Source organism: Notechis scutatus, chromosome 3 (assembly GCF_049901735.1).
Source record: "Notechis scutatus isolate UNSWTSFEM ecotype Mainland chromosome 3, rNotScu1.2, whole genome shotgun sequence".
Classification (NCBI taxonomy): domain Eukaryota; kingdom Metazoa; phylum Chordata; class Lepidosauria; order Squamata; family Elapidae; genus Notechis; species Notechis scutatus.
Genome location: NC_142011.1, coordinates 68,257,217 through 68,284,398, shown reverse-complemented (window position 1 = coordinate 68,284,398; position 27,182 = coordinate 68,257,217). Strand labels below are relative to the sequence as shown.

General features: G+C 36.0%; 1 protein-coding gene across 12 annotated transcripts in view; it reads right to left on the bottom strand.

Annotated features, from left to right (window-relative positions):
- Positions 1-27,182, bottom strand: part of NFIA (nuclear factor I A) — a 479,105-nt gene that overhangs the window by 116,676 nt on the left and 335,247 nt on the right. For 8 of the 12 annotated variants that reach the window (XM_087960371.1, XM_087960370.1, XM_087960368.1 and 5 more), the window contains exon 3: positions 15,489-15,554. The exons of the other annotated variants lie outside the window; for them this stretch is intronic. In XM_087960371.1, the coding sequence (XP_087816497.1) occupies positions 15,489-15,554 (66 nt within the window). The remainder of the gene's footprint in view (positions 1-15,488; positions 15,555-27,182) is intronic. 12 annotated transcript variants of the gene reach the window in all.

Below are 27,182 nucleotides of genomic sequence, written 5' to 3'. Positions count from 1 at the left end.
AGAACTGGTGTTGCTGTGGTCGAGAAGTACTAATCTACTCTATTTCCCTGAAAATACAACCTGGTGCCTTTTTTTGGTGGAAAAAAATATGTCAGGGTCTTATTTTCGGGGAAATATGGTAATCTCTCTGAAGTAGCAAGGAAGAGGAGGATGGTGATGAGAAGGAAGGAAATGTACTTATAGCAGACCGGAGTGTTAATAAAGCTAGGCATATCTATCTGTTGAACATAGATAAATTATTATCACTTCATGACAGAGCTGAAATAAAGACAGTCATCCTAAACTGTAATACAGGTAGTCCTCGACTTACAACAGTTCATTTAGTGACCGTTCAAAGTTACAATGGCACAGAAGAAGTGAGTTTTTTCACACTTACAACCAATGCAGCATCCCTGTGGTCACATGATAAAAATTAGAATGCTTGGTCAACTGCTGCATATTTACAATGGTTGCTGTGTCCCAGGGTCATGTGATCACCTTTTGCAGCATACTGACAAGCTAAGTCAATGGGGAAGCCAGGTTCACTTAACAACTGGGTTACTAACTCAAGAACTGCAATGATTCACTTAGTATTGATGGCAAGAAAAGTCGTAAAATAGGGCAAAACTCTTTTTAACAAATGTCTCACTTTGCAACATAAATTTTGGGCTCAAATGTGGTTGTAAGTCGAGGACTATCTGTACTGTAAAACTGTAATAGGGAATCAGGACAGCTTTTAAATTTGTCTCTAGACTGCCCCAAAAAGTCTTAAAGAGAAGAGCCTACAAAACATATCAAAGTTGTCACCATAAGTTACAATCCTACAAGGCTAGTGTGCATTTAAGTCCATGCAACTTGAAGTTGTTAGCTTCCCACTCAGTTGACTGAAAAACAGCTTAAGATAACCCAGAGATGCTCTCTTCAGTTTGGTTGTTTGCTTGCAGATGTTTTGATACCAGGTTCTTAATAGCCAAAGAAAATAATTAAAATTGAAACTTTAAAAGATGAAATAAGACAAGTAGCTTAAATAAGTTACTATTGCTATAATATTAAAAATGAAAAATTTGGAGTGAAATAAAAATTAACAATTTATTCATAGCACAGATACCCTTTAAGGATCTGCAGAACAAAAAACAACAGATGCCTCGTTAGCATTTTTAGCTTTTGCACATTTCTAATCCAAAGAAAAATGTTCAGAGCAGAATCATAATTATTAATAAACATTTCCATTAGTCAGAGTAGATTATGACATACTCTTCAAATTCCTTTCAAAATAATTGAAATGGAATCTATAGATGATTAATCATTTTGGAATAGTTATGGCCTCACAAAAAGACAGAGAAATTCTACCCTAAGAACATAATAAAGAAATATTCTTTTAAAACCATTGCTGCCATAGTTTTGTTGGCCGGTTTTAACCAGCCCCACAACTGCATCTGTAATATATGAAATAACAATGGCGACTTTTTAGATTCAGTTTTAGAATCTTCACCTCACCTCAGTGATTCAAGATAGCACTAGGCATACAAAAGATATTTATGACCAGAGGTGGGATTCTACTGGTTCGGGCTGGTTCTAGAGAACCAGTTGTTACGATTCTGCGCAGTTTGGAGAACTGGCAAATCGTGCCCCTGGCTGGCCCCGCCCTCCTCTGCTCACCCCTCCGCTCCCCTCCCCGCCCAGTCACTCCTGTGCCAGGATCCCCCTTGCTGTCTTACTGCTTTGCCCAGGAGGCAACAAGGGGCACATGGGGTGGGTGGGTGCTGCGCCCCCTGCGCTCCATTTTTGGGCTTTCTGGGCCTCAGGGAAGCTTCCTGGGAGCAAACCCCTCCCCCAAGGAGGCTTACCTGAGGGTCCAGGAGGCAAAAACAAAACAACCAGAGCATTGGGGGGGGGGGGGTTGCTGCCAAAAAAAGAAGCCACGCCCACCCAGTTACATGACCACACCCACCTAGCCATGCCCACAGAACCAGTTGTTTAAAAATTTGAATCCACCCCTGCTTGTGACTTACGGCTCAGATAGAAAAGGAAAACAGTAATTATTAAAATAATAAGTAGGGCTCCACCTATGGTTTCTACGCTAACCCTCTTACCTAATTAATCCAGATGGAAGGACAAGTGCTCTTTTTATGTAACCTATTCAGGAACATTTGCTGGTATAGTTTAGAAAGCCAGAGATAAAGGGAGCCAATGGGCAATTATTTTCAAATAATTTTTTCACCTAAATGCTCCATTTGTCAATTAGGGGGTTATTTAATTGAGTTAAGACAGACAATGGATTAAATTCAGTCAACCAAATATTACAATGCATTATTTCTTCTTCTTGTTACCAAAATAAAAATAGACAACCCATAACTATTGTGACCAGAATCATTTCCAAGGGATTTACGTAGTTCCAAAAAGTAAATTTTTGAAAAGAAAGAAAATACGTTTCTTGTAAAAGAAAAGTCTTATAGAAGAAAATTCTTTAGGAATTCTTTAGAATGAAAAAGATCATATCACTATGGCACAATTCAGGTGAGCATTTATTACAGATTTAATATTTACCGTCAACACCTTGAAACCACTCATTCATCAATCCAATTCTCTTTCTCTGTTTCCCTCTCTCTCTTACACACACACACACACACACACACACACACACACACACACACACACACACAAACTTGCATCTAATGGCTTAATGTTTGTTATGGCATGCCATGTACTTTTAAGTTTATTTAGTTACCTTGCACCATGAATTAGTTAGTACTAGTATTTCAGGAAGACTGATGAAAAAAACTATAAATAAAATTATATATATGTAAAAAAGATTGATGATTTATATGTCATTAAGTTGTGGTTAATTTTTAGCAAACACATAGATTTTTTTCCAGGATGATCTGTCCCAAGCTGGTCTTCCCACAGTGTATTACATTCTGCTGAAATTGAGTCCATCCACCTGTCTGATGATCAACTTCCTATTCTCTTTCCTTCCATCTTTCCCAGCATTATAGATTTTGAAAGAGAGACAAATCTTTACAGAATAGGTCCAAAATATTATAATTTGAGCCGAGTTATTTATGCCTTAGATGAGAACTTCGGAATGATTTGTCTGATGATCCATTGGTTTGGGGTTGTTGTTTGTTTGGGGGAATGCTTTGTTATTTTCAGAAGTCTTCATTAACTTCCAAGTTTAAAAGTGTTAATACATTTTATAACTTGCTTCCATAGTCCAACTTTTGCTCTTATAGAATGTCACAGGGTAAAAACACTACTTGCATGATTCTGTTCTTTGCAAGAATAGACATATTATAGAATCTGAAATGCTACTGTTCCCAGACAAACTACTACAATTGTGAACAAAGCTTTACATTCCAGCTTTTATGGTCTTCTCCTAGTATAGGTTTACAGTCATCCTATAAATTATCTGGAAGAAAAATTAAGATTAATTAAACTCATCCTTTGAAGGAACATAGTTCTTCAATCAGTAGTTGTGGAAACTGTAACCATAGGGACTTAGCAGAAGCCATGATAACATCAAGTTATATAGCATGTATGGCATAAATACACTGTTACATATTTGCATTATTTATATTATGACATGGGCAATGCATTTTCCTTTCCTTGATGTTCATAATAATCACATTTTTAGAAGGATATTTGACAAATACATAGAAAGTAGCTCCAACAGATATGTTTAACAACAGGTGCTGATACTAAGAGTTGGTGACTTCGCTCTCTTATATTTTCTTTAATCAGCTGTTTAGTTATTATGAACAGCAAATTCTAAGTAAATGGGTCATTTAAAAACATTCACATATCTAAAGGTTAATAATAAAAACAGTCTACAATATTCAATAAGGAAGTCTATATCATATAGTGAATTGATTCAGGTTGAGAATAATAATAAGTTATCAGCTGAATTAATTTACTGCAGAATGAAAGCCTATTTGTTGAAGATTATGGATTATGTTAGTTCAGTGCAAGATTGGTAGATATACTCCACCTTTTTTAGCTAGGCCTTCTGTGTCTAATTGAGAACCTGAATCTGGGTCTCCCTGCTCCTAATCTATCACTTGAATCACATTCACTCATTTGTGTGTGTGTGTGTGTGTTTGTGTGTAAGTAACAAATTTGCAACAATACAATTATTTGGTAACCATATTTACAAAAGCTAAATGAAGAGTAAGAAAGTATTGCTGAGCACCATTGTCAAACCAAGTACAAATTATTGATGAAATATGACAGGCCTGTCAAACTTGTGGCCCACAGGCCATATATGGCCTGCACAGGCCACGCCCACCCCAGCTTCACAAAAAACATCCCGATATATTGTGTTACAGCCCAATATGTCACAATATGGCCCTCAATGCGATCAGGTTTGACACCCCTGAAATATTAGATTAGAGTTCAAATGTTATTAGTGCATTTTTGCATGTGGTTGCTTACCAACTCGATGGCAAATAACATTTAGATCTACCAGAAAAATGCAATGTTTGGAAAAAAATCAGAAATCTTTATTAAATTTTGTTTCCTTAAAATGTCACATGAATAATTCTTATTTTAAAAATTAGCATTGTGTTTTTGCTGTTTTACAAGCAAAACAAGAAGAACTACAAGAAAATTTACAAAAAATACATTACAAAGTCTCCTAGGTGCACTGTACGAAAATGATAGAAACAAATTGCTTAAAAATGTTTACATCTTCTCTACATATTTAGAATTACATAGCTGAAACGGGATGGGGAAAAGACTCAGTATACCATGTCTACAGAGCACATTTTCACCCAAAACTGCCAGGGTGTGGTAGTGATATAAAAATCAAGAGACAAGCATCTAAATATTATCACATTATATTGGTTACCCTTGGCCAAATGCACAAGCAGAAATGTGAAGAATCTACCCCAAAACAAAATTAAACGGGCTTGTCTGCGAGAAAAACAAAGTTCTGGAGATAAATTTATCCACTTTGCACATCATTATAGTACAAAAATATGCCTCATGTTAATCAGTGCTAGATAGTAAATCAACAACAAAGCCTTCATGCTCCAATATTAGATCTTTCTTTGTTATTGAGTTCTTATGTGTTTGAGATTTGAACTAAATGACCCTGAAACCTGTCTGAAAGGATTGTTTAGCTGCATTCCTGAGCATTTTAATTCTTCATTTTTAGTAGTTGTTGACATTAATATGTCATTAATATTTAACTTCCAAAATTCTTTAGTGTTGCAACAGTAAAGCACTCAAGCCATCTATTAACATTCATATAAAATATCTTCTGGTGAGGTAAGGCAATCCAGTGCCCACATTTTTGCAATGATTTACTACAGCCAAAAGAAGTTAAAAGACTGGTCATAAGTTGAGAACTAGCTGTATCTATTTTGAGTTGGATGGGCAACTCTATTGGCTTCAAACTTCATGCATTTTCATGTTAATTTTCATGTGAATTATTATTGCAGATGTGTTTTGATAGAAGAATGTATCTTTGCATTTTATAGTCTCATGAAACAATACATGTTGAAAGGAACAATAGAAGTGGCAGGAACAGCTTCTCTTTCAGAAATATTTGGAAGATCAACTGTAGTTTCCACATCTCTAAGCACCCCACTTGTGTCCTGAGGCAGCAACATTTGAAATCTGTTCAAGTAATTATGACAAAGTTTCAGGAGCTCTCCACATCTGCACTGTAGCCAATATGAATTCAAGATGCAGCAAATGCAAACAATTTTATTTATGTAATGCCTAATAAATAGGAATGCATTATCCCAAGCACGAAACTCTTTCTGCTTAAAAAAATTCCTTGGATAGTGCCTTGTAGACAATATAATGATAAAAACCTGACCCTTCTTTGGTGTCATTGTGTAGGCTATATATAACCCCTTAGCTGATGTTTTACTGGATTTGCTCTGAATTTCTCTGTGTCCGCATTATAGTTGCCATCCCAATTGCATCATTACTTCAAGCTCTCTGGTTTCCAAGCTTTTTCAATCTATTTCATGATCGTGGGAGAAGAAGCAAAACAGCAGATATGAGCTTATATAATTTATTCTAAACATTAAATGTTCCCTGTGCCAGTTACTTTACTCCGCATCATCTTAATTTTAGTACATGAGTTGCTAAAGTGAGGATTACAAGATTGCATCCAGTCATTTAAACCTCTTCACATGTTTAAAACTAATCTAGATTCATTTTTGTGTTTGAGTTTTTTAGTCTCTCTTCTTCTTAATCCATTTACCTATTTTCCTATTTTACTTCTCCCCTTGAACTCATTTGTCATGGAAATACATGATAATTTGGTTCCAAACCATAAAAAGGTACACATACACAATATTAGAAAGATTCATTTCTAATATTGTGAATGTATACATTAACTGCATTCAATTTCATCAATCAGCCAATCATTTATTATTATGGTGATTACATTATGGTCTAAAACAGGGGTGTTAAACTCGCGTCATCACAGTGTGATGACAGGGGGGACAGGGACATGATGCATCTGGGCTGCAGGCCGTGAGTTTGCCCCACTAAACAACAAAGAGAAAAAAACCCACTTTATTTGGATACAGAAAAAAATTCAAGCTCTGAATAACTAACCATTAACACAATTTCCAAAGATTAATTTAGTGGGCCTGGCAAACCACAGCAGAAAATTTCACCAGAATTTGACTAAAAGTAGCATTTTACCTGCATCTGGTACAAGAAAAAAATACCAGATCTACATGGACTATTAGTAATAATGGAGTGATATGAATAACGTTGCTATCTCAATAAAATTAGTAAAAAAGAGGAAAGTTAATCAGGATCTCAGCCTTTCTCCTGATATCCCTATGTTTCTCATAGGGATATTATAACATTTACCCCTAAAGCTGTAAAATATTAATAGGAACCAGCATAAATACTTTAAATTGCCTCAAGACATAAGATGAGTAAGATAACTGAATGGTTGGAAAAAGTAAAGGTAATCTGGTAATTCGACAATCCCGTTGACACAATCTGAAATCTTTGCTTAATAATGTTTTGGTTTTTTGAATGACAGAGAAAATAAAGCATTAAAAGAAAATCAGAGTAGTGCCAATTAGACTGAAAATCCTCAAATAGTAGAGGTTTAGACAGTATATTAAAACAGCCACCACTATGACAACATAGATATGCAAATAGATCTACACATTAAAAAACAGCAGTAACCCAAAAATGTGTGCAAGAAACAACACTTTTTCTAGAAGATCTGGATGACAAGTATAACAAGCTAGAAATTCCACTGGATATTCTATGCAATAAAGCCTTTTCCACAAAAAAATTCTTTCTGTAAGATAACCAGTATCTAACCATCATGCAAAATGATAAAATAGAAATAGAATAAACATAGCTAACCTAGAAATTAATGATCATTAGTAGATGGAGATTTAGATCCTCTCAGGAAGTAAACTGAGCAGCCCATTATGCCATCAATGATCTCATTAGGCCCTTTCCACTGAGCCATAACCTGACTTACTCTTGGCTCTAGTGACGAGATTTTATGCAAACGGATTTTCTCTCTTTAACTTTCTCTTACATACATTCTTTAACTGAGATACTCCTTAAAACAGCTTTAATCTTTTTCAGCTTGAAAAAAAGGCTGCCTTTATTAATGCCAGAGATCTAATGTGCTTGCCCACACTTCTTTTGACAGCATATGTTTGAAATTTGTACCTCCTGATAACAACTAAATGGGTGAGATTTTTTAAAAGTTTTAAAAAAGGCATTTTTCACACTTATGACCATCGCAGCATCCCCAGGGTCGTGTGATTTACATTCAGATGCGTGGCAAGTGATTCATATTTATGACGGTTGCACTGTGCCGCAGGAAGGTTTTTGTGACCTTCCTGAAAAGCGAAGGCAATGGGGAAGCCAGTTTCACTTAACAACTGGGTTACTCATTTAACCACTGCAGTGATTCACTTAACAAATGTGGGAAGAAAAGTCGTAAAATGAGGCAAAACTCAAGAAATGTTTCACTTAGCAACATAAATGTTGGGCTCAGTTGTGGTCGTAAGTTGAGGACTACCTGTAATTGGAGTCTACAAAATTCTGTAAAGATTCCTCAAGATAGGAATCAGGGACACTGGAGGAAGGGAATTAAAAATGGCAAATTGGTAGACATATTTCTGCGTTCACCATCTTGATTTTTTTTTTTTTTTTACCTTTTCCCCACGGATGATCTGGGTAGGCAGGGAGATCAAGAAGGAGAAGCTATTAAGACAACCTTTCTTTATTGTTGTCATTTTGAATGCCAGAAGAGCAAGAATATGGATGTCAAACTCTCAGTGTCGTGCATTTGATGCATCCTGCCCATGGACCGCCAGTTTGACACCCCTATGCTATCTGTTCATTCAATTCTGTTTGCTGCAACCAGAAAGGTAGACATTTGCATTTCCTTTTCTGTCTCACTTGCTGGAATCACTAATATTGAGCAATGTTGTCAAACCCAAAGTATTTGCTTCATATTTCAGTACTTTATATGAGTCTTGCTTGATCAAGTCTTTTTCCTTATTTCTCAGTATATTCTGCTGCGGGGATTAATGGTTAACAACTGTGAAATACGTAGTCCTTTTCCTTTTTTCTCAGTATATCCTGCTGTGAGGATTATTGGTTAACAATTGTGGAATATGTAGTCCTTCACCAATTGGCAAATCTTGAAAATTATAGAGGTCACTCATGAAGCAGCCTTCACACTTGGCCTTAATTGTGTCTTGAGAACTGACAGTGAATTGGATTGACCTTTATTTTGAGTTGATAATCAACCATGTTCCATATCTATAACAGGGAATTCACAAAACAATGGCAGTGATGATAGGTTCTGGGCTAAGGCTGATATCTTATTGGGTATAAGTGCCATTGAACTCAGTTAAATGCATTTCTTATTAGACATGCCCAAAATTGCACTGTAGTTCTATATTCACATATACCACAGTATTACTAATACCAAAGAGACATATATTTTTTTAAAAAAAAACACCTGCATAGGTACTATATATAAATGGTACTATAGGAGAGTTCCATTGAGATGGTATGTTTTTAGTAACTAAGATTACACCTTTTAAATTCATTAAGAAAACTCGTACTGTTCATAACTTGCATACATATATACGGGGACACTTGCATATTTGCAAAAGTAAAATTAATTCACAGAACAAGGTGTGCATACTTTAACAATGATTTAGAACAGTGTTTTTCAACTTTGGCCTCTTGAAGATGGATAGACTTCAATTCTGGGAGTTGAAGTCCATCCATCTTCAAGGAGCTATGGTTGAGAAACACTGATTTAGAAGAAATGCTTTGGACTTCTTGAAAGCTCAACTCCTCTCTACTAGTCATTAAGTTGACCTATCTCTCCCTCCCTCCCTCCCTCCCTCCCTCCCTCCCTGTGTCCTCCCTCTCATTGACAGGCAGGACAACTTTTCTCTGAGCATGAAATACATTGGGAATATTTTAAGGGATTGGTTTAAGATTATCTAATTTAAATGGAACCATGTATTTTTATAAGGCTCACAGAGAAATTTGAAAAAGATGGTTGCTTTAACAAAGGGCAGAAAAGAGTTGTACTTATATGAATTCCAAAACGCTTTTTAAAAATATAATATAATAATGTGCATTATTTCCATGAAGAGCACTCCTATAATAAGTTGTGACAATGGCCAATGACTTTTAATTCTAAAATTGGACCAAAAACAGTTTGTAAAATGCAAGAATTCAATCTTTATAGATGCCAGATGGAATAAATGTTATGTTTAATATTCCAATTTATTCTTACCAAGCAAGTTTATCCCATAGTTTATATCATGAGAAGCCACATGAAACTAAGAAATTTCAACTAGAGGTGAATTATGGAAAAATCACGCAAGCCTTTCTACAATGGTAAGACATAAATTATAATATCAGTGTTACAGTTTTATATCCTCACTAGACATTTGCTTAATATATTCCATCCAGATTATTCATCCAGAAGGGACGCAATGGCGCAGAGGCTTAATAATGTTGGAACTGCCGGCCAGAAATGGACTCCATTCCAGGGGTTTGAGCTCAGCTCTGTGAGATGAAGGGAGCTCCTGTCGCTTGATCCCTAGCTCCTGCCCACCCAGTAGTTTGAAAGCATGAAATATTGCAAGTAAATAAATGGTGGTGGTGGGGACCCTAGCTGTGTTCATGTGACAGGAGAGTGGAATCTGGGGCTGGACGTGGCTGGTTGGAAGGCATTTCAACATGAGGTGAGACTGAATAAACCAGCAACCAGAGTGCCACTAGTGACCTAGTACAAAACTAGTTCACACCCTGAGGTGCACCAAGGATAGGTGCATGAGTGCTGAACAGAATGAATTAGGATTCTAGACTATCAAGACTGCATTGCATGTCTAGCATGTGTAGATTTCCCTGGCATTGTATGCCATATGCCAAGTAAATATTCATCCAGATACTTATTGCTCACTGATGTAATAGTAGCTTTTTCTTAACATTCTAGGTTCCGGTGGCACAGCTGCTTTGGATAACACTTGAAAGAGATAATCTTGCTAAAGATATAGGTATGAAGGACAGGATAAAACAAAGAGTTACCCAATGCTACACAACTGGCTATTTTCATGTTGTAACATATGTAACTGGTCAAAGAGAACTATTGTGTTGTATGAATATAAAAGCCCAGTCAACTAAAGTAGATCAAAACAGCCTAGCCCTAGATATGGGGAGGATAATACTTTCTCCTACTCCTGAGACAGTAACAAAGACACAGAGCAGCCCCACAAAAACAGACTGGTTTGATAAATTCTATATTTTCCCCCACACACAGTCTAAAAGCTGAGGGATTAAAATTAGGAAGGGTGGGGATGAGTAAGTCACTCTCTGTTGAGTTTGTGAGGGGGCCAACTCTACCTGCTGCTTAAGAACGATGTGTTTCCCATGAGGGAAAGTCTGAGTTAGTTGTGCTAAGTGTACAAAGCCACTTAGTAAAATATGTAGCTTGGCACTAAGAAACCAGGACAATGTTTCATTTAGCCAGTCTAATATCTTCTTTCTCTGGCTGGAATCAGGAGATCACTTCTGTGTGTATTTCCAGCACACACGCCTCTTTCTGTCTGGCATCTTTTAGATAATCTGAATTTCAGTTAAACAGATATTCCAGAATGTTTCATTCTGGAAAAACAGTGAAACAGTTGAATATGTTCACTGCAATGTGTTCTAAATCTACAGCTTGTTAATTCTTCTCCAGTATCACACCTTGAATATTTTGATAGGAGTACTACGCCATGCAATAAAACAAAATACCTTGTTCATGGAACGGGAAATCATTCATTTTCTTTGATAAGAATTTGTTCTTCCCCTTCCTGATTTTAGTGTGATATATTTGAAGCCATTCCAATTAGAATAAAACAAAGTTACATAACTCGAAGTGGAGAAAACTTTGCGGAATGACTCCAGAATGATGCTTTTAGTCTTCTCTCAAGCATGGAATGAAAAAAGAAAGTGCCATGCCTCATGTTTATACCAACACATTTTACTGGAAAGTTACTAGGCCATACTTTGAACATGACTGGGAAGAAGGGCTGCAGACTTGCCTATAAACGTAGCACTGAACTGCTATTCATTAAAATAGCCCACTCCTCCCCTTTTCAGGCTTTTGTGTGAATCCAGAAAAAGAAAAAAAAAGTTTTAGCCTGAGACTTCAAGTATCTGCAACCTTTTATTTTATTTTTTGGCTTCACACAACCTTAACAACTAGAAGACAAGTATTGTGGTTGCAGTCACATGAGCTTGGAAGCACTTCTTTCAAATCATTTTGGAAACATGTGCCTTCCCAAAAGCTATGATGACTACATCTGACCTTGGTGATTAATCCTGTTTTGAACCATAATCCTGTGTGGGAGGCGTTCCAGTCTGCCTACTTACCTTCCTAACTTTGAAAGTATGAGTTTTTTCTTTCAGCTTCTTTCTTCAACATCAGATAATGTCTTTCTTTTATACTCCTTCAACTGCAATTTATATATTATAAACCAAGCTGACCTACGATGATAAATAAGGTAATTGCCAGCAGATTCTTTAACTCTGACTTTTAGAAGGGATACTAAAATGAGATACCTTGAAAGTGTTAGGCAACATTGAACATGATGTAATTATACTTCCAACATGCATTGAATGACTTATAGCAAAGCTATATGTGACTTGGTTTTACAGGCATTTACAACCATTGTTATGGCACTTTTACTGAGGAAAATCTACAAAGTAAATATATAATGACTTTGGAATTAATATGGTTTATCTGAATTTGACTAAGAAACCTATGTGAACTCTTGTGGTTTGTAAACCATAGTTTATGAGCTCATATATGAGCTCAGCCCAATTGTGATAAGATCAACAAACCAAACCATGACTATGGATCAATGTATTCAACCCAATGTATGTAAGTTTCACTGAAGACAACAGGATCTATGACCAATTGGAGTAAATTTGAGTTTTAAACAAGAAGCTTATTGTATTTTTCCACTGTCCAATCACAATATTTTAAAAAATGGTCACAATCCAGTCTTTCAAATTTCCAACTTTTTCAAACAATTAATAATTTTATTTGGAAATCAACCAGAAATGGTGTCAGCAAAAGTTTTCCAGTTATTCTATACATGAAAAAACAACAACTGGCAGTAGCATTTGGATCTACCCATTTTCCCCCAGACTAGATTTCTGTAAAGTTTAGAGTTGCTGGGATGGTATATAATGTAATAAATTATTGTTCCTCCTACTAGCACTTTTATTAATCTGCTATAAGCAAATTTTGTTCCCTTATCTAGTGCAAAACACAGAATTAATTTAACAGGCCACTCCTGGGAAACAAATCTCCTAAAATTAAAAAGATTGGACAAAAAGCTAATAGCTCCCACTTGTAAAGTAATTTAGAAAGGATGATATATAATGCACTTTATTTCATGGGAATTAATATCAACACCTTTTAACACCTTTTAAAATTACTGCTTAGATTAGCAACCTTTCTACATGTCTTCTTCTTTACTGATATACTGGGTTCTCAGTAAAGGCAAATTAATGCTAGATATGGCTTTATTTATTCCATTCTCAGTTTTATTATTACATTATTACAATAGCCTAGTTTTAATGTCAGTTTCAAAGTAATGGCATTATATGAGGATCTAAACTACTGGCTTTCTACATAATCCAAATCTGTAACATATTTATATATGTAAACATTTAAATATATGCAAAATTCTTGAGGGGCTGCTACAAAGAAAAGGGGGTCAACCTATTCTCCAAGAACCTGAAGGCAAAACAAGAAGCAATGGATGGAAACCAACCAAGGAGAGCACCAAACTGGAACTAAAGAGAAATTTCCGGACAGTGAGAACAATTAACCAGTAGTTATGGGTGCTCCATGGAGTTTTCAAGAAAATATTGGACAGCCAGTTGTCTGGAATCTCCTGCAGGATCTCCTGCTGGAGTATGGGGTTAGATTAGCTAACCTTCCAGGATCCTTCCAACTCTGTTATTATGTAAACAACTCTTTGATATCACGTCTAAATGTTAAGTACAAGTCTTGAAATAGAACATATAACACAAAATCTTCTCTTCATCTAAAGAAACTAAAGGGGTCATGTACTAATGGGAAAAGAAGATTTGTCCTGAACTGAAAAACTTCTATTGGCAGATAATTTTTTTTAACTCTTTCCCACCAAAACAACCATCTTCATGATTCTAGTCTGTATTTACAATGGATAATTCTGCATATACTTGTAGTGAAAATGGAGGTTATCCCTGTACAGTATATTTTTCCATCTTTATTCTTTCTCGTTGAGTACACTTTTTCTAGGCTGCTTACTCAATTTCTTCTATCTAGCATTTGAGGAATGGGAGTGTCATTTTTTTTCACTTTTCTATTATTGCAAAACTAGAACCAGGTTTAATGTATTTGAACTCTATATAGCCTACTTTGAAAAGTTCCATCTATCCAAAGTTAAACATATTGTAAACTACATTGATACCAAGAAAGACACTGAAGCACAAATTTAAATTCCACTGAAATAAGTTTTGTGCTATGATTTAGACCCACTTAGATTTTACTTGATCATTCTTCTGTTTTTTCAGATATTCCTTTGAATTATCAACTTAGACATACTGTCTAACCTTATCTTTATAAATAAATAAGTCTATAATTGACTAATTATGCCACTTTAACAAACTCAGTGCAATTATCAGAAAGATTCTATGTAAGAAATTGTTTGATATTTTTTACTATTAGGAAAAACAAGGTACCTTTTATTTTTGAAGACAGTTAGGAAATGCTTTGGAGTTATCAAGATGTTTGATTTGAATACTGAAGATATTCAAGGAAACAACTCCTTTTTAATACCCAATTAAATCAGCAAGCACAGGAGAACAGCTGGGCTAATGAATACTGTACCCTTTTCAAGTTTACATGTAAATATAACCAATTCTTTGAAAAATGTGTGCACTTTTTTTTATTAAAAGCTATGTATTATCAACATTTTATTGCCAAATCATAACTGTTTAGAATGTTGGTGGACTTTGTATTTCTTTTTAACTGTTTCTCACCTAACCAACATCAGTAAAATGAAAAAAAAATCTGATTAACAGTAAGCGAGCTATAGCTAAGAAATTGTATGCTATACTTCAAGGCCAAGTATTAAAGGCCTTAATTTCAGAATTATTTGTTCTTTCAGCAATAACTAAGAATTTTAAGGTAACATTTTTCCTTTCATTTTTTTTTAATGTGGTATGGCGGTGTGGCTCTGCAAATACTAAGAAATGTTCTTATGTCTTTAACACCATGAGGCATGGCCCTGCAAATGCTGATTAGGCATATCACTAATGAATGTTTCAATGATTTATATTGGTAAAGGTATTAATCTCCCTAGATAGTCTATACTCCAACAGACAAGGTGAACACTGCTGAATCTGTCCCTCCTTAAGAACTGGAGCAGATCTGCTTAATAGGAATGACTCCATTCCAAAATGACACTCTGATTTCCTGTGTCCTGTTCCCCACCTTGCAGTCTCCACTTCCAGGCAGAAAATAAACACAATCCAGACTAACTAGGTATGCTCCCATCCAACTCTGTTGCCTACTTGAATCACAGTGATCAAATGAATCATGATACTGTTCTTTAGAACTTAACTTGAATCTAAATTCAAGGGAATACAAATTCTTCCGATCTGTTCCATTATCCTTTCAATTCTTCATTTTCTTTCTCAATGAAAAAGAAAAGTGGGAAAAGTGGGAAACTTGTACCCACACGCATTGTTTGCAGCTTCAAATAAACAGCCTGCTCAGAACTACCCAGGCGTTATTTCAAGGGTGAGGAACTATGGCCCTTTTATGACTTGTGGACTTCAACTTCAAAATGGGACACGGTTCCCCAGCCCTGCCCTATTTGAAAGAAAATGGGCATGTCTAAGGCATCTCCTGAGGGTCTTGGTTGAAATTCCCTAAAAAAAAACCATACAGACTGAATTGACGTAAGCTTGGCAAAACTCACCATTTTCAGGCTGGTCCTTAATATCAGCTTCGCTTGGCTGGCTGGGACTTTCTGACTGACTTGAATCTAAAAGACATAAATATGGTCCAAAATTATAAGAACTGACTGTGGAAAAGTAGCCAGTTTTATAATCTGAGGCATTTTTAATAGACAAAACTTAAAAAACAAAAAACAAAATAGCCCACACAGGAGGCAAGAGGGTGATTTACATTAATGTTTAATTTTTACAGGATTTTTTTTTAATCCTAAGCCAAAATTCATCATTTAAGACTTCAAAGCCTATACAGGTGTAAGTCCTCAACTGTCAAAGTTATAATAGATCCCCTCCAAAAAGTAATTACAACCTGCTTCTAAAGTTCCAACAGTCAGACCCTCCACCATAGTCTCCACCATTCGGCCACTTGGCAACTGGTCCGCACATATGGCCATTTGCATTGGTCATGTGACTTATGACATCTTTGTCAAAACCATTTACTTCTGGTGTTTGGCAAAAATGCCCCATAGCAAACAACAGTTGTGTTGAATGATGGCAGTGTTCGCTTTACAACCAACCGGAAAAAAAGGTTGTAAAAATGGGTCCAGCCATGTGGTGACTTGCTTTACAACCATCACAACTTATGACTGTAACAGGCAGGCTCCATTATAATCAGAGCTCAAAGACTACTTTTATATTACCAGTGAGGACCTGGGCTTTGTATTCCAATGACGTTTTAATATATATAAAACATTTCTAATATTTTTATTTTTTTTAAATTTATATTTCTTAACTGCCCATCTCCCTAGGAGGAGATATTCTAATGCTATCAAAATTCATTAAAATGCTAACTACTTGCCATTAAAATATTATTTTTCATATTTATATGAATTACCTATGCCTCTATAAAAATACAGAATAAACCATTTTAATTTATAGATCCTTCTTAGTGAATTTTAATCTGAAAAAAAAAAGCTAGAAAAATTAAATGAGGGCAATATTTTTTTCTTTGTCCTAGAAGCAGGGAAATCTTTTTTTTTAAAATGTAGCTAATATAATAGCTAGCTCCCCCCACCTTTTTTTAAAGTTAAAAGTAACCACAGAACATTTGAGCTTGATGCAGACCAATAAAGGGTGTGCAGGGGAAGAGACCAATTTCCCAAATTAAATCTAACTACCTGCCTCTTGCTTTGTCAAAGAGCAATTGGCTAAATAAAAAGATGACTTCTGGATAATGTAGAGCAGTGACCCTCAACTTTTTGGCACCAAGAACCATTTCTGTGGAGAGAGGTTTTTCCGTGGATGGATGGGGCATGGTTTTATATGCTGCCTGCATCCCACTGATGGGGCTTCACTTGTTTGCGCAACCCGCTTGCTGGCAGGCCACGGACCAGGCTTGGTGACTCCTGGTGTAGAGTATGTGTATATCCAACCCGTAATGCAAACTGGGATGAAATGGGGGATAAAGGTATAAAGCCTCGTTATGATTCAGTTTCATTGTATTTGGTTTTTTAAAAAATAACAAAATATTTACTGATTTTAAGGGGAAGCCGCCAGCCAGGTCAAGGGGAGCCGCATCCCCCTTCCCTGGGCTAGGCAATTTTCCCCCCCCCAAAGATGACTGAACGGTGGTCTAAAATGGCCACCCTGAAGAGGAGGACTTAGCTGGACTAAGATTTGTGCAGGAGAACAAAAAAGAGGTGTACAACGTAAGAACTGGGACAACTTGGTACAACAATTAATTAAAAGGTACCCCAGGACGGTATTTTAAGAATTTTTATGAAAGAATAAGAAAGCGGCGGATTTTTAAAGGGAAAGGGGAAAAAAGTGAAAATATCTTTGACAGCTGAGCAGGGCTTCGAACCAAGAATAATCTCAGCAGACTATGATACATTAAAATATTTAAAGACAACAATCATATACAAATGCTCCCCCAAGCTGAATGCCAATGTTTAACAGGGACTGAAGGGTTGGTGAAATAAAACTGTGCTCAATGATTTTCTAAGTGACACAAAGAAGAGTGCTTTACAATAAATATATCCAGAATAATAGGAGCCAGGTAGTGTACACACAATACAGAATAACAGAGTTGGAAGGAAGCTTGGCAGTCTTCTAGCCCAACCCCCTCATCAAGAAGGAGACCCCATACCATTTTCAGACAGAATTCCAGTAATGAAGCACCCACAAGCTGTTCCAATGATTATTCTCGCTGACATAAATTTATCCTTAATTCTGAGTTGGATCTCTATTGGTTAAGCTTCCATCTGTTACTTTCTGTTCTGCCCTCATATGCTTTGGAAAATAGATTGACCCCATCCTTTGGGACAGCCCATAAAATATTGGAAGATTGATATTATGTCAGCCCTAGACCTTCTCTTTCTCATACCCAATTTCTGCCAACTGTTCATTGTACGGTTTGGCCTCCGCTCCCCTAATCATCTTTGTTGCTCTTTTCTAAACAATCCCCCATCTTTTGGTATTGTATTGATTATATCGTTATTATTAAATATAAATGTGTATATAAATGTAATACATTATTATTATTAGCAATAGTTTCAAAGTGTGGGGAAGTTCAGTGTCTTTCCATTTCCCTGTAACTTTAGACTCAGGAAGAACATGAGCAGACTTTCCCCAAAAGTCACTGGATTGATTAAACTCCATTAAGGCAGAGTTTGATGTAAATGAACTCCAGGGGATGGAGGAACGTTATCCATGAGGTTGCGATGGGTCAGACAACATCAACAACAGCAAAAAAATGATATCTGTTATGCCTTCTTCTGGATCATGAAGCTCTTCAGATGGGTGGCTACCCATGGGTGGCTACCCATGCCTCGTGGTTTAATTATTGCAATATACTTTTACATGGCCCTGTCCTTGAGGATCACTTGAAAGATTCAATTGGCCCAGTTGTGGGCAATGATGGGTATACTTGAGTATGTCCAGAGGACGCCAATGCTTTGAGAGCTCGACAAGTTGCTAGCTTGCTTCAGTGCAATTCAAAAGCTGATTATGACTTCATAAGTCCCACCTAAAATACAGCACAGTTATTTGAGGGACTGTCTATCTGCCATATACAGTATCTGCCTGGTCAATTTGAGTCAAAAGGATAGTTCCATTAATCAAATATTATCATCTATATAAGAACTCAGGAAGTATGCCTCCTGTTTCAGCACTTGCCCTCTAAAAAAAATAAGATTTTTTAAAAAAACCATGATGCTGGGATTCTCCTTGTTGGCATTCCAGAGTATCATAAAGACCTGGCTATTTTCCCAGGCCTTAGGATAGGGTGGCTGGAGTCTCCCACTCAATGTTGTGGGATGTTTGAATTGTTGCCAGGTTTACCATCTTATTGTTTTTCTTGTTTTCTACTATGATTTTTGTTTTGAGTTTCTTCTTATTACATTTATTTTATTCTGTTGTGTTATTGTGAGCTACACAGATTCTCATTTTGGAATCAGGCAACATAAATAGAATGAATTAATAAACAAGTAATCCACTTAATTTTTCCATGTATTTAGTACACTGTATACCTAATGGTTTGTATGAAACTGCTTACAATGGCGTATTTTATCCTTCTCCAGAATAAGATATTTAAAAAGAAACTCTTAATAGCTGGTTCAACATTCATCCTATTTTGATATTTCATTTAAGCTGTAATGATTGCCAAAAATCCTCTTTGCAAAAACACAAATTTCAGGAAATAGTAGTAGGATCGTCAGTGACAATGCTCAGGGTTTGTGTTTGTGAATGTGTCTGTATATAACACATAGCTTAAGAAACGTTTCTTTGCTATATTTTCATCTTAAAAAAATAATCACAATAACAAGTTCTCTGGATTCTGATATTTTCCACTATGTAATGCATTTTTCTTAGAACAATCTAATGTCTGTGTTTATAACATGAGAAAGGATTTCCTTTTTTCATGTTAGAAAGGCACAGATTTAAAATCTGACTGCTGATACCATATCATGGAAAGCTTACCGGATACAGGACTCAGAAAATTAAACAAGAACTTCATTGAAACAAGAACTTCATTGTCTCTCTTAAAGAAGAATAGAATTATAACAGGAAATGCTTGCTTTTACACGGACAGAAGTCATACAAAGACTACATGTTATCTTTAGCATGTCATCCCCCCCCCCCAATTTCAGCTGCTTTTGATCACACTGACCACAATATGCAGAAGACACCCAGCTATATCTCTCAAATCTCAACTAAGTGAGATAACACCAGGGGAAGGAAATGAACTGGATGAGAGCCAGTGAACAAAAACTTAATCTTGACAACAAGAGAGCAGTGTAAGTAATTCCCAAGTACAGAAAGTGAGGAAACTGAAGGGATTGCATTTTCCAGATGGAGCTTAAGGAATAGTCCCATATCCAGCTTGTCACTAGAAATCCTTTTCTTGACAGGAATGCACAGCACAATAATCCATTACTTTGCATCTTTTCCTCTCTGTTGCTTTTCAGAAGTAAATAAAGAACCTTCAGAAAACCTAAGAAAGCTTGGAAAATATTATGCTTATTTTCTATGATCTGTACTGGTTGTTTGTTTGCTTTTGAATGTATTTTATTATTTTATTTTTGAGTTAGAAAGCCAAAAATGCTTTGATACTCGAATATTAATACTGGCATGTACTAATCTGATTTTTAAGATCCTTGAAAGGAGTCCTAATTGTGGTGCCATTATTGGGAGCAACAATTCAGGTAGTTGTATCTTTGCCTAGGCCTTTCGCTTTCCTTGTTTAATATTTTGCTACCTATTATTGCAATATTTTTTCAGGTGTTTGTTTTTTTGGGGTGACACTATTATAATTATGTATATGCTATGTGGCAGTGCAGGAATCAGAATATCTAGCTAGGCTGAATTTTCTCTCTCCTTCATTTAGAACTAAGAAATGGAACTTCTAGAGATGGATTAAAAGTTAACCAAGGGGACTTTTCTGCTATGTTATAGTCCTGCGTTAGACTGTTGACATGCACGTATGCCTCCCATCTCATATCTAAAGACTCCTGGTTATTAGAAAAGAAATGGTACAGTAGGTTTCAAGACTCTAAGGATGGAATTAATATCATAAGTGTTATAAATAAGGCTCACTGGAGAAGAGCATAATACTGGGAAAGATTGAGGGCAATAGAAGAAGGGGATGACAGAGAATGAGGTGGATGGATGGAGCAGTCGGCGTGAGCTTAAATGGACTCCAGAGGATGGTAGAGGACAGGAAGGCCTGGAGGAATGTTATCCATGGGGCTGTGATGGGTCAGACATGACTTCGCAACTAACAACAACATCAACAACAAATAAATAAATAAGTCTCTTCTCCCGAACCATCCTTAAAATCTATCATTGTGAGCCACCTTTAGGATGGGAAGCAAGCAAGTATTGCATCCAAAGGAATGGAGTAAGGCTACCTGAGAGCAGGAGACACTCACATACATTAGCATCCCACCAGTGATGTACTCTAGTAGGCTTATATTGGTTTCCTCCACTTTTCCTTGACAACAGGAAGGCTGGCACTGACCACCATTGAAATCTGCTCTATAGGGTACCATAACTGTTAGGAGCAGATTTGGGGTAAGAGGAGAGAAATGAGAGAAAATCCATCAAGCTGTTGGAAATTTGCCTACTCAACTCTGAAACATTCCATAGCATAACAGATTTACTGATAGAAGGGCTATAATTTCCATTATATCTAAAATGTATCCACATTCACCACATATTATATACAATATCCTGCATTTGATACCCTTTGTATGCATGTAACAATGTGGTTTAAAAAGATGGATACATAATAACAGGTAAATAATAAAAGTAAAAAAAGTTTCAGATGCAAAAAGCTCTAGATAAAATGTACAGTTAATTTTCAATTCTATATAGAAAGAAAGAAAAACTAGCAAAAGCTACATTATACCATTTGGAAAAAATTAAAGCACTGGACATTACATAATAATTTAAATATTGCATATTAATCTCTTTCAAATCAGTTTTCACATTGGTCAAATAGTATTAAAAACACAAATAACTACAAAACAGCAGGGTTCACGTGATGTAATTAGGCTAAAAAAGGGTTTGCAGTTCATTAATTTCAATGAAAGAAAGTTAGACTCATGGCTGGCCCACGAAAAGCAATTTAAAAATGGATTGTATATAAGTCTAAGTGGTATTGCTTCTTGTGCCCAACATAACTTACTACAGATGGAGCTAGAGGCATTATAGTGAAGAATAACAATATTTTTATACAGAAATCTAATCCTAGCAAGATTTGATGGTGCGCTCTTAAAATATTTTGGAGGCTGAAATAGGGATATTATGGAACAAATTAGTCAAGAGTTATATGTGTTGTTTCATAGAAGTTGTGTTCCTGAGATCACTGGTGAGTGTACTAGCAGCGATATATAATCTCTGCAAAAATTGATTTTGAATCATATATTTTCTACGATAAAATGTGTCAAACATTTTATTTTTGGTGAAGCATTTCAGATTTTCTGAAACTAAGTAGCCTTTAGACAGATTTTCTTGACTGTCATAGGCACAGTAGTGTTATTTCAAAATCCTGAAACTTTATCCCTCTTTAAAACCACAGAAAGTTGCCTGAACATAAAGCCTCTTGACTCTTTTTCTGAAATAAATTTAGTCATTATTTTGCTACAAATAATTTAGATATGAGAAACTGTAACCTTTATAAGTCTGCTTTTAAAGATGAAACCCCTTTTTTATATTTGGAACAGAGTATATGCCTGTGAAACACTATCAAGTTTATAATGTTGGCAGCCCTATCCACTGTCTGAACTTTTAAACGCTTGTTTGATATTAATGGTTTATTTCTTATTGCTGTGGATCACCCTGAGAATATTGGTACTGGTGGAAGGTCGATAAATTGACTGAAGATAAATACGGCAACCCTTTTCTTTCTCTGGAAATGGGGATATTGTTGGATAATCACATCATTCATACTTCCTGTTTGATCCACTTCTAGGAGCCTTTTCAAAACCATTATCCTCCAGATGGATGAGACTATCGTCCATAGCCATTGCAGATGGGTTGAGGACAGTTGTAGCACAAAGTGCTGAAAAGTTTGGAATTATGTTCTATGAGACTTATGGATCCCATTGAAGTTAATCATTACATCCTTCTAAAGTGTTATCCTTCCACCAAGGTGCAAATCAATGATGTCTATGAGAGATTCCTTTGCTTATCATCTATTAATGTAGGCCAGATTTATTTATTTATTTTACTTACTTATTTGTTTATTTATTTATTTACTTACTTACTTGATTTATTTTTGCATTAGAGATATGCCTCTATTCCACTGTTTGGGCCAGGATTCTTTATTGCTATCTTTAACTCCTAATTTTTTATTTTTTTTTTGTTCCCTCTACATCAGTTCCTCGGTGGGGGAGGGAGTTCAACACAGTAGTACAATCACAGCAATTCCAGACTCATTTTTGTGACAGGTTTTTTAATTCCCATACACTGTGAAAGAGATTATCTTTGATAATAGAAATGTAAATCAAAGCTTGCTGTTGTTTATTCCAGACAGACATTTGTGTGTTAAGTCTGTTTATCAGGCAACACTCTGTCTAAGCCAGGAAGCAGTCAGCCTTTGTGAGAAGATGTATGCAAATATACTTCCCAGGAGTCCCTGCAGCAAACCTTTGTGGCCTTACACTCCCCCCCTTCTCTTCCAGTCTCACGCTCCTCCTTACTTTACCGGGGAAAACTGTGCTAAGCCAGCTCCTAAGCAAATGAGCAAAAACAACTAGCTAGACTGCGCGGATGAGCTTGAATGGAACCAAAACATGTGCACAGTCTGCTGCCCTTTATTCTGAGCAGACTTTGTGTATTACATCTGTTTAGCAAGCAATACTTTGTCTGAATCGCCTTGTAAAAAGGAGTTCCCAGAAACTCTGGAGTAGCTTTTGTGCACGGGGGAATCCTTATTGCAACCCATGATGTATGAATCGATACATGAGGACAATAATGAGCAGAACGCCAAAAAAAAAAAAAAATCTCTATAAAATGGGGCTCAGGGTTTACTTACTTGATTTTAGCATTAAATGAATTGGCCCTGGGTTATTGGTTTGTGTGTGTGTGTGTGGGGGGGATCTGTGTCCCACAGACTCTGTGTGTGTAGAGGAAAGATTTGTTCCCATCATTTAATACACTTCAATGTTTACTTTAAAAAGTTCTTTAGCTTTGCTTTACTACAAGGGAAAAGTGCAGCAGTGGCATTAATTCATGATTTAATTAAAGCTGTCATAAAATGCTTTATCTTGCATATAATAGTCTAAAATCCCATTTAACTGTGGTTTTTTTTTTCATTTGAAAAAAATCTGTTACCCAAAGGAATTAAAGCCCAGGTTTTCAATCTTCACCCCTCCTCCCTTCCCATTAGACAAAATAAACACTTCAGGACTTCACTTGTTTGTATTCTCCTCAGTGGTGTTGTATGCATCAGCAACTAAAAACAAAGAAACTTTTGGCCGCTCAGACAAAATGCAGAAGCTCCCCAAACAACAAAGCAAGAGGGGGTTTGGGAAGCATTCAAAAAGTCTGACAGTCCATTCAATATATGGATGATGGCCATAATGCATCCAGGGTCCCCTTGCTAATTAAATATGCATTGGCACAGTTTTGATCGATGCAAGCCATGGATCAGATGACACACCTGCAAAATTGTGAGCCTAGTGCTTCCCAGGGAAAGGGGGGGGGGGAGAAGAGAGGGGGGAGGCAAATACAGCCTGTCTCCTTATCTTTGTTTTCAAAGGCTCTCAATTTCTGTGCTTAGATATCTAATTTAATTCTCTCACCCCTCGGCAAACTGGATTAGGAAAGTCAATACTGCCTTTGTGCAGCGACAGGAACACACAGCTTTCTTTTTTATTCAATTTGGCCGTGACCTTTAGACAAAGATAATGACAACTGTCTAAAAGAAAGGTAGAGCTTCAAGAAAGGAGCTCTTGAAAGGGGCCTCTTTTCAGTCTCCTGCAGTTCCACTGCTCTGAATTTGCCGACAAGACAGGACTCACAATCCAAATATTCTCCCGGCAATGAACCAGCATTAAGCTTTTGCCACGCAGAGTTGAATGGCGTCATTGACGGTACTTTTCTTTTAGCACCTACTGTCCAGACTGGAAGTCATTTTTTTCTAGCTGCAAGTCAAAAGAAACTAACAATCATTCCAACAGCATATTGTTCGGTTATTTCAGATCCAAAGGGAAGACAGCTGATATACTTATATAAATGAAAGGTAAAGTGGATTCTATAATAAGGCAGTTGGGGCTTGGCTTTATGTAGAAACGGAACTTCTGTGCTTCATTAATGGAGCGATTTTGAAACATCAATGAAGGTTCTGCGAAAAGTTCCCTCTAAAAGTTACTGTTTTGCTATCATGATTGTAATCTATGGCAGAAGAGTCACAATTACATTTGCCACCAAAGACTGTACCCTAACTGGATTCACAAATATGGTGCATTTTCCTTTGCAAAATCGTAATTCTTTCCCCACTTCCACCATTATTTTAGTAGCATTACTAAATATTAGCAATATTACCAATACTGGCATATCATTACCCAAATCTATATGAGGTTCAATGACAATAAACCGAACTAAACTAAATACATGAGTAAATTTCCACTAAAGCTTTAAATCATGTGAACCATTTAGACTTTTTTTTCCTCATTGGTAAAAGATATTTTCACAGTTAGTAATTGGCCCTTGTTTCCTCAACCATGCCATAAATATATATAATGCTAGGGAGAAAGGAAATAAACAAGATTATTAATTTCTAAGCATTCCCCAAATAAAATCCAAACTTAATATTTAAATGCCACAACAAAACATATGGGTAAACATTGTTGATTTCCATTATGCATTCTCATTTCATTATTAATTACATTATATTACTCTTTCTTTAAGGTTATTTTCAGTAAATTTCATAAAAAGAATTCAAATTATTAGCTATTTGCTCTCATGCCTTTACAACTGATTTATATTATTCACACCTATGAATTCTAACACCATTTGAATTTATTGGTTCATTTAAAAATTTTAAAATTGGCTCTATGTGGCTTTCTAGACATATGAAGAGCTCTGTAATTTAAATTAATTGATGTACACTAGTTTTAAATTACTTCACGCTGTACTAATCTCAAATGTTTTGAAATAGCTGAACAATTCTATTTAGAAGTTCTGCTGTGTACATGCACTACAAGCAGTTTAAAACACTGACTGGAACTATAACATCACCAAGAAGCTGATGATCTTATTAAACTTAATCTTAATTATAACATCCCAAAATTAAGAATGAATCTAGATTTTTTTCCAAATTTGACTTTTAAATTTTAAGATTATTTTCATATAATTTTAAAACAATTGCAAAGAGCCACACTGTTAAAAATAATTATTTTTCAGGATTGAGTAACTTAAGGATTTTTTTTTAAATGTCCACCACCACTTGATAGGTTATGTTCCAAAATTCATGATGGGAAAATCATTGTAGAGGATAATAGGCAGAGGAAGGAATATTAGCTTCACACACTTGAGTTATTTATAAAAAAATAATAAAAGCAGGATATAAATGAATAAATAACAATATTACCTTGGACAATCTCCTGTATATTTCCTGATTTCTAAAAGAAGTAAGCTATATTTCAACCACGTCAACAATTTCAGAAATAGAGATGAATTTCAAAATATCAGAAAATGTATATATAACCACAATTCCAATTTGTTCTTGAAATTCATTCAAAACATTCAAATACAGCTGGTTTCCATCACTAGGCACTCCCTCTTGATCAGGGGCTTTGGGAATTTTTTTTTAATTGATTCCAAAACATGAAAAAGTTTGAAAACTCCTCTAAGCGATTTCTATTTTCCACTGGAAGAATGAGATGAACTAAAATATCACAATCCAAGGACAGGGGGTGAGGATTGAATAAACTAAAAAATAAATAAAGTAAAACATCAGACATAAACGTTCTATTAAAAACCAAGAATTAATGCAGTATTCACAGTGTACCAACCACTGAAAAACAGCCTTTGAGTATGAAACTATTTTGCAATACGGAAGCTCAAGTAATGCTTCTACATTTCTCTCAGGATACTTTAAAGGATTAGAGGACAGTTATCCTCTAGTCAAGTGGAAGATCTAAAGTGTCTAAAATGCAGACTTTTAAAGAAGTTTTAAATCCAAACTTCCTTTGGATTTAAATAATTTCTGAGGTCCAGAAGAGAGAGGTCTTCAAGATTTTTCAAATGAATCAATGTCAATTGTTTTGTTTTGTTTTGAAAGTAGGTAGAATCTGCTCAAATTTTGTCAATCTAAATACAATGGTTGTGGTTAGAAGTGAGGCATTAAATGTGAAATGGAATAGAGACAGCCAACCCAGTTGAACACATTTCTCCTTGGATGGAAACTAACAAGGAGAGAAGCAACCTGGAATTAAACAGTGAGGACAATTAACCAGCGGAACAGCTTGCCTTCCAAAGTTGTAGAGGCTTCATCACTTGAGATTTTTAAGAAAAGACTAGACAGCCACCTATCTGGAATGGTATAGTGTTGATGAACCTTTTCAGCACCGAGTGCCGAAATGGGAGTTCACGCATGCACAGCATGTCGGAAACCATAAAAGCAGCCGTATACGCATGCATGTGCAGGGCAGCTGCTCTTCCAGTTTCTGGCATGCTATTTGGTCTTTTTGTTTCTGATGCACATGTGC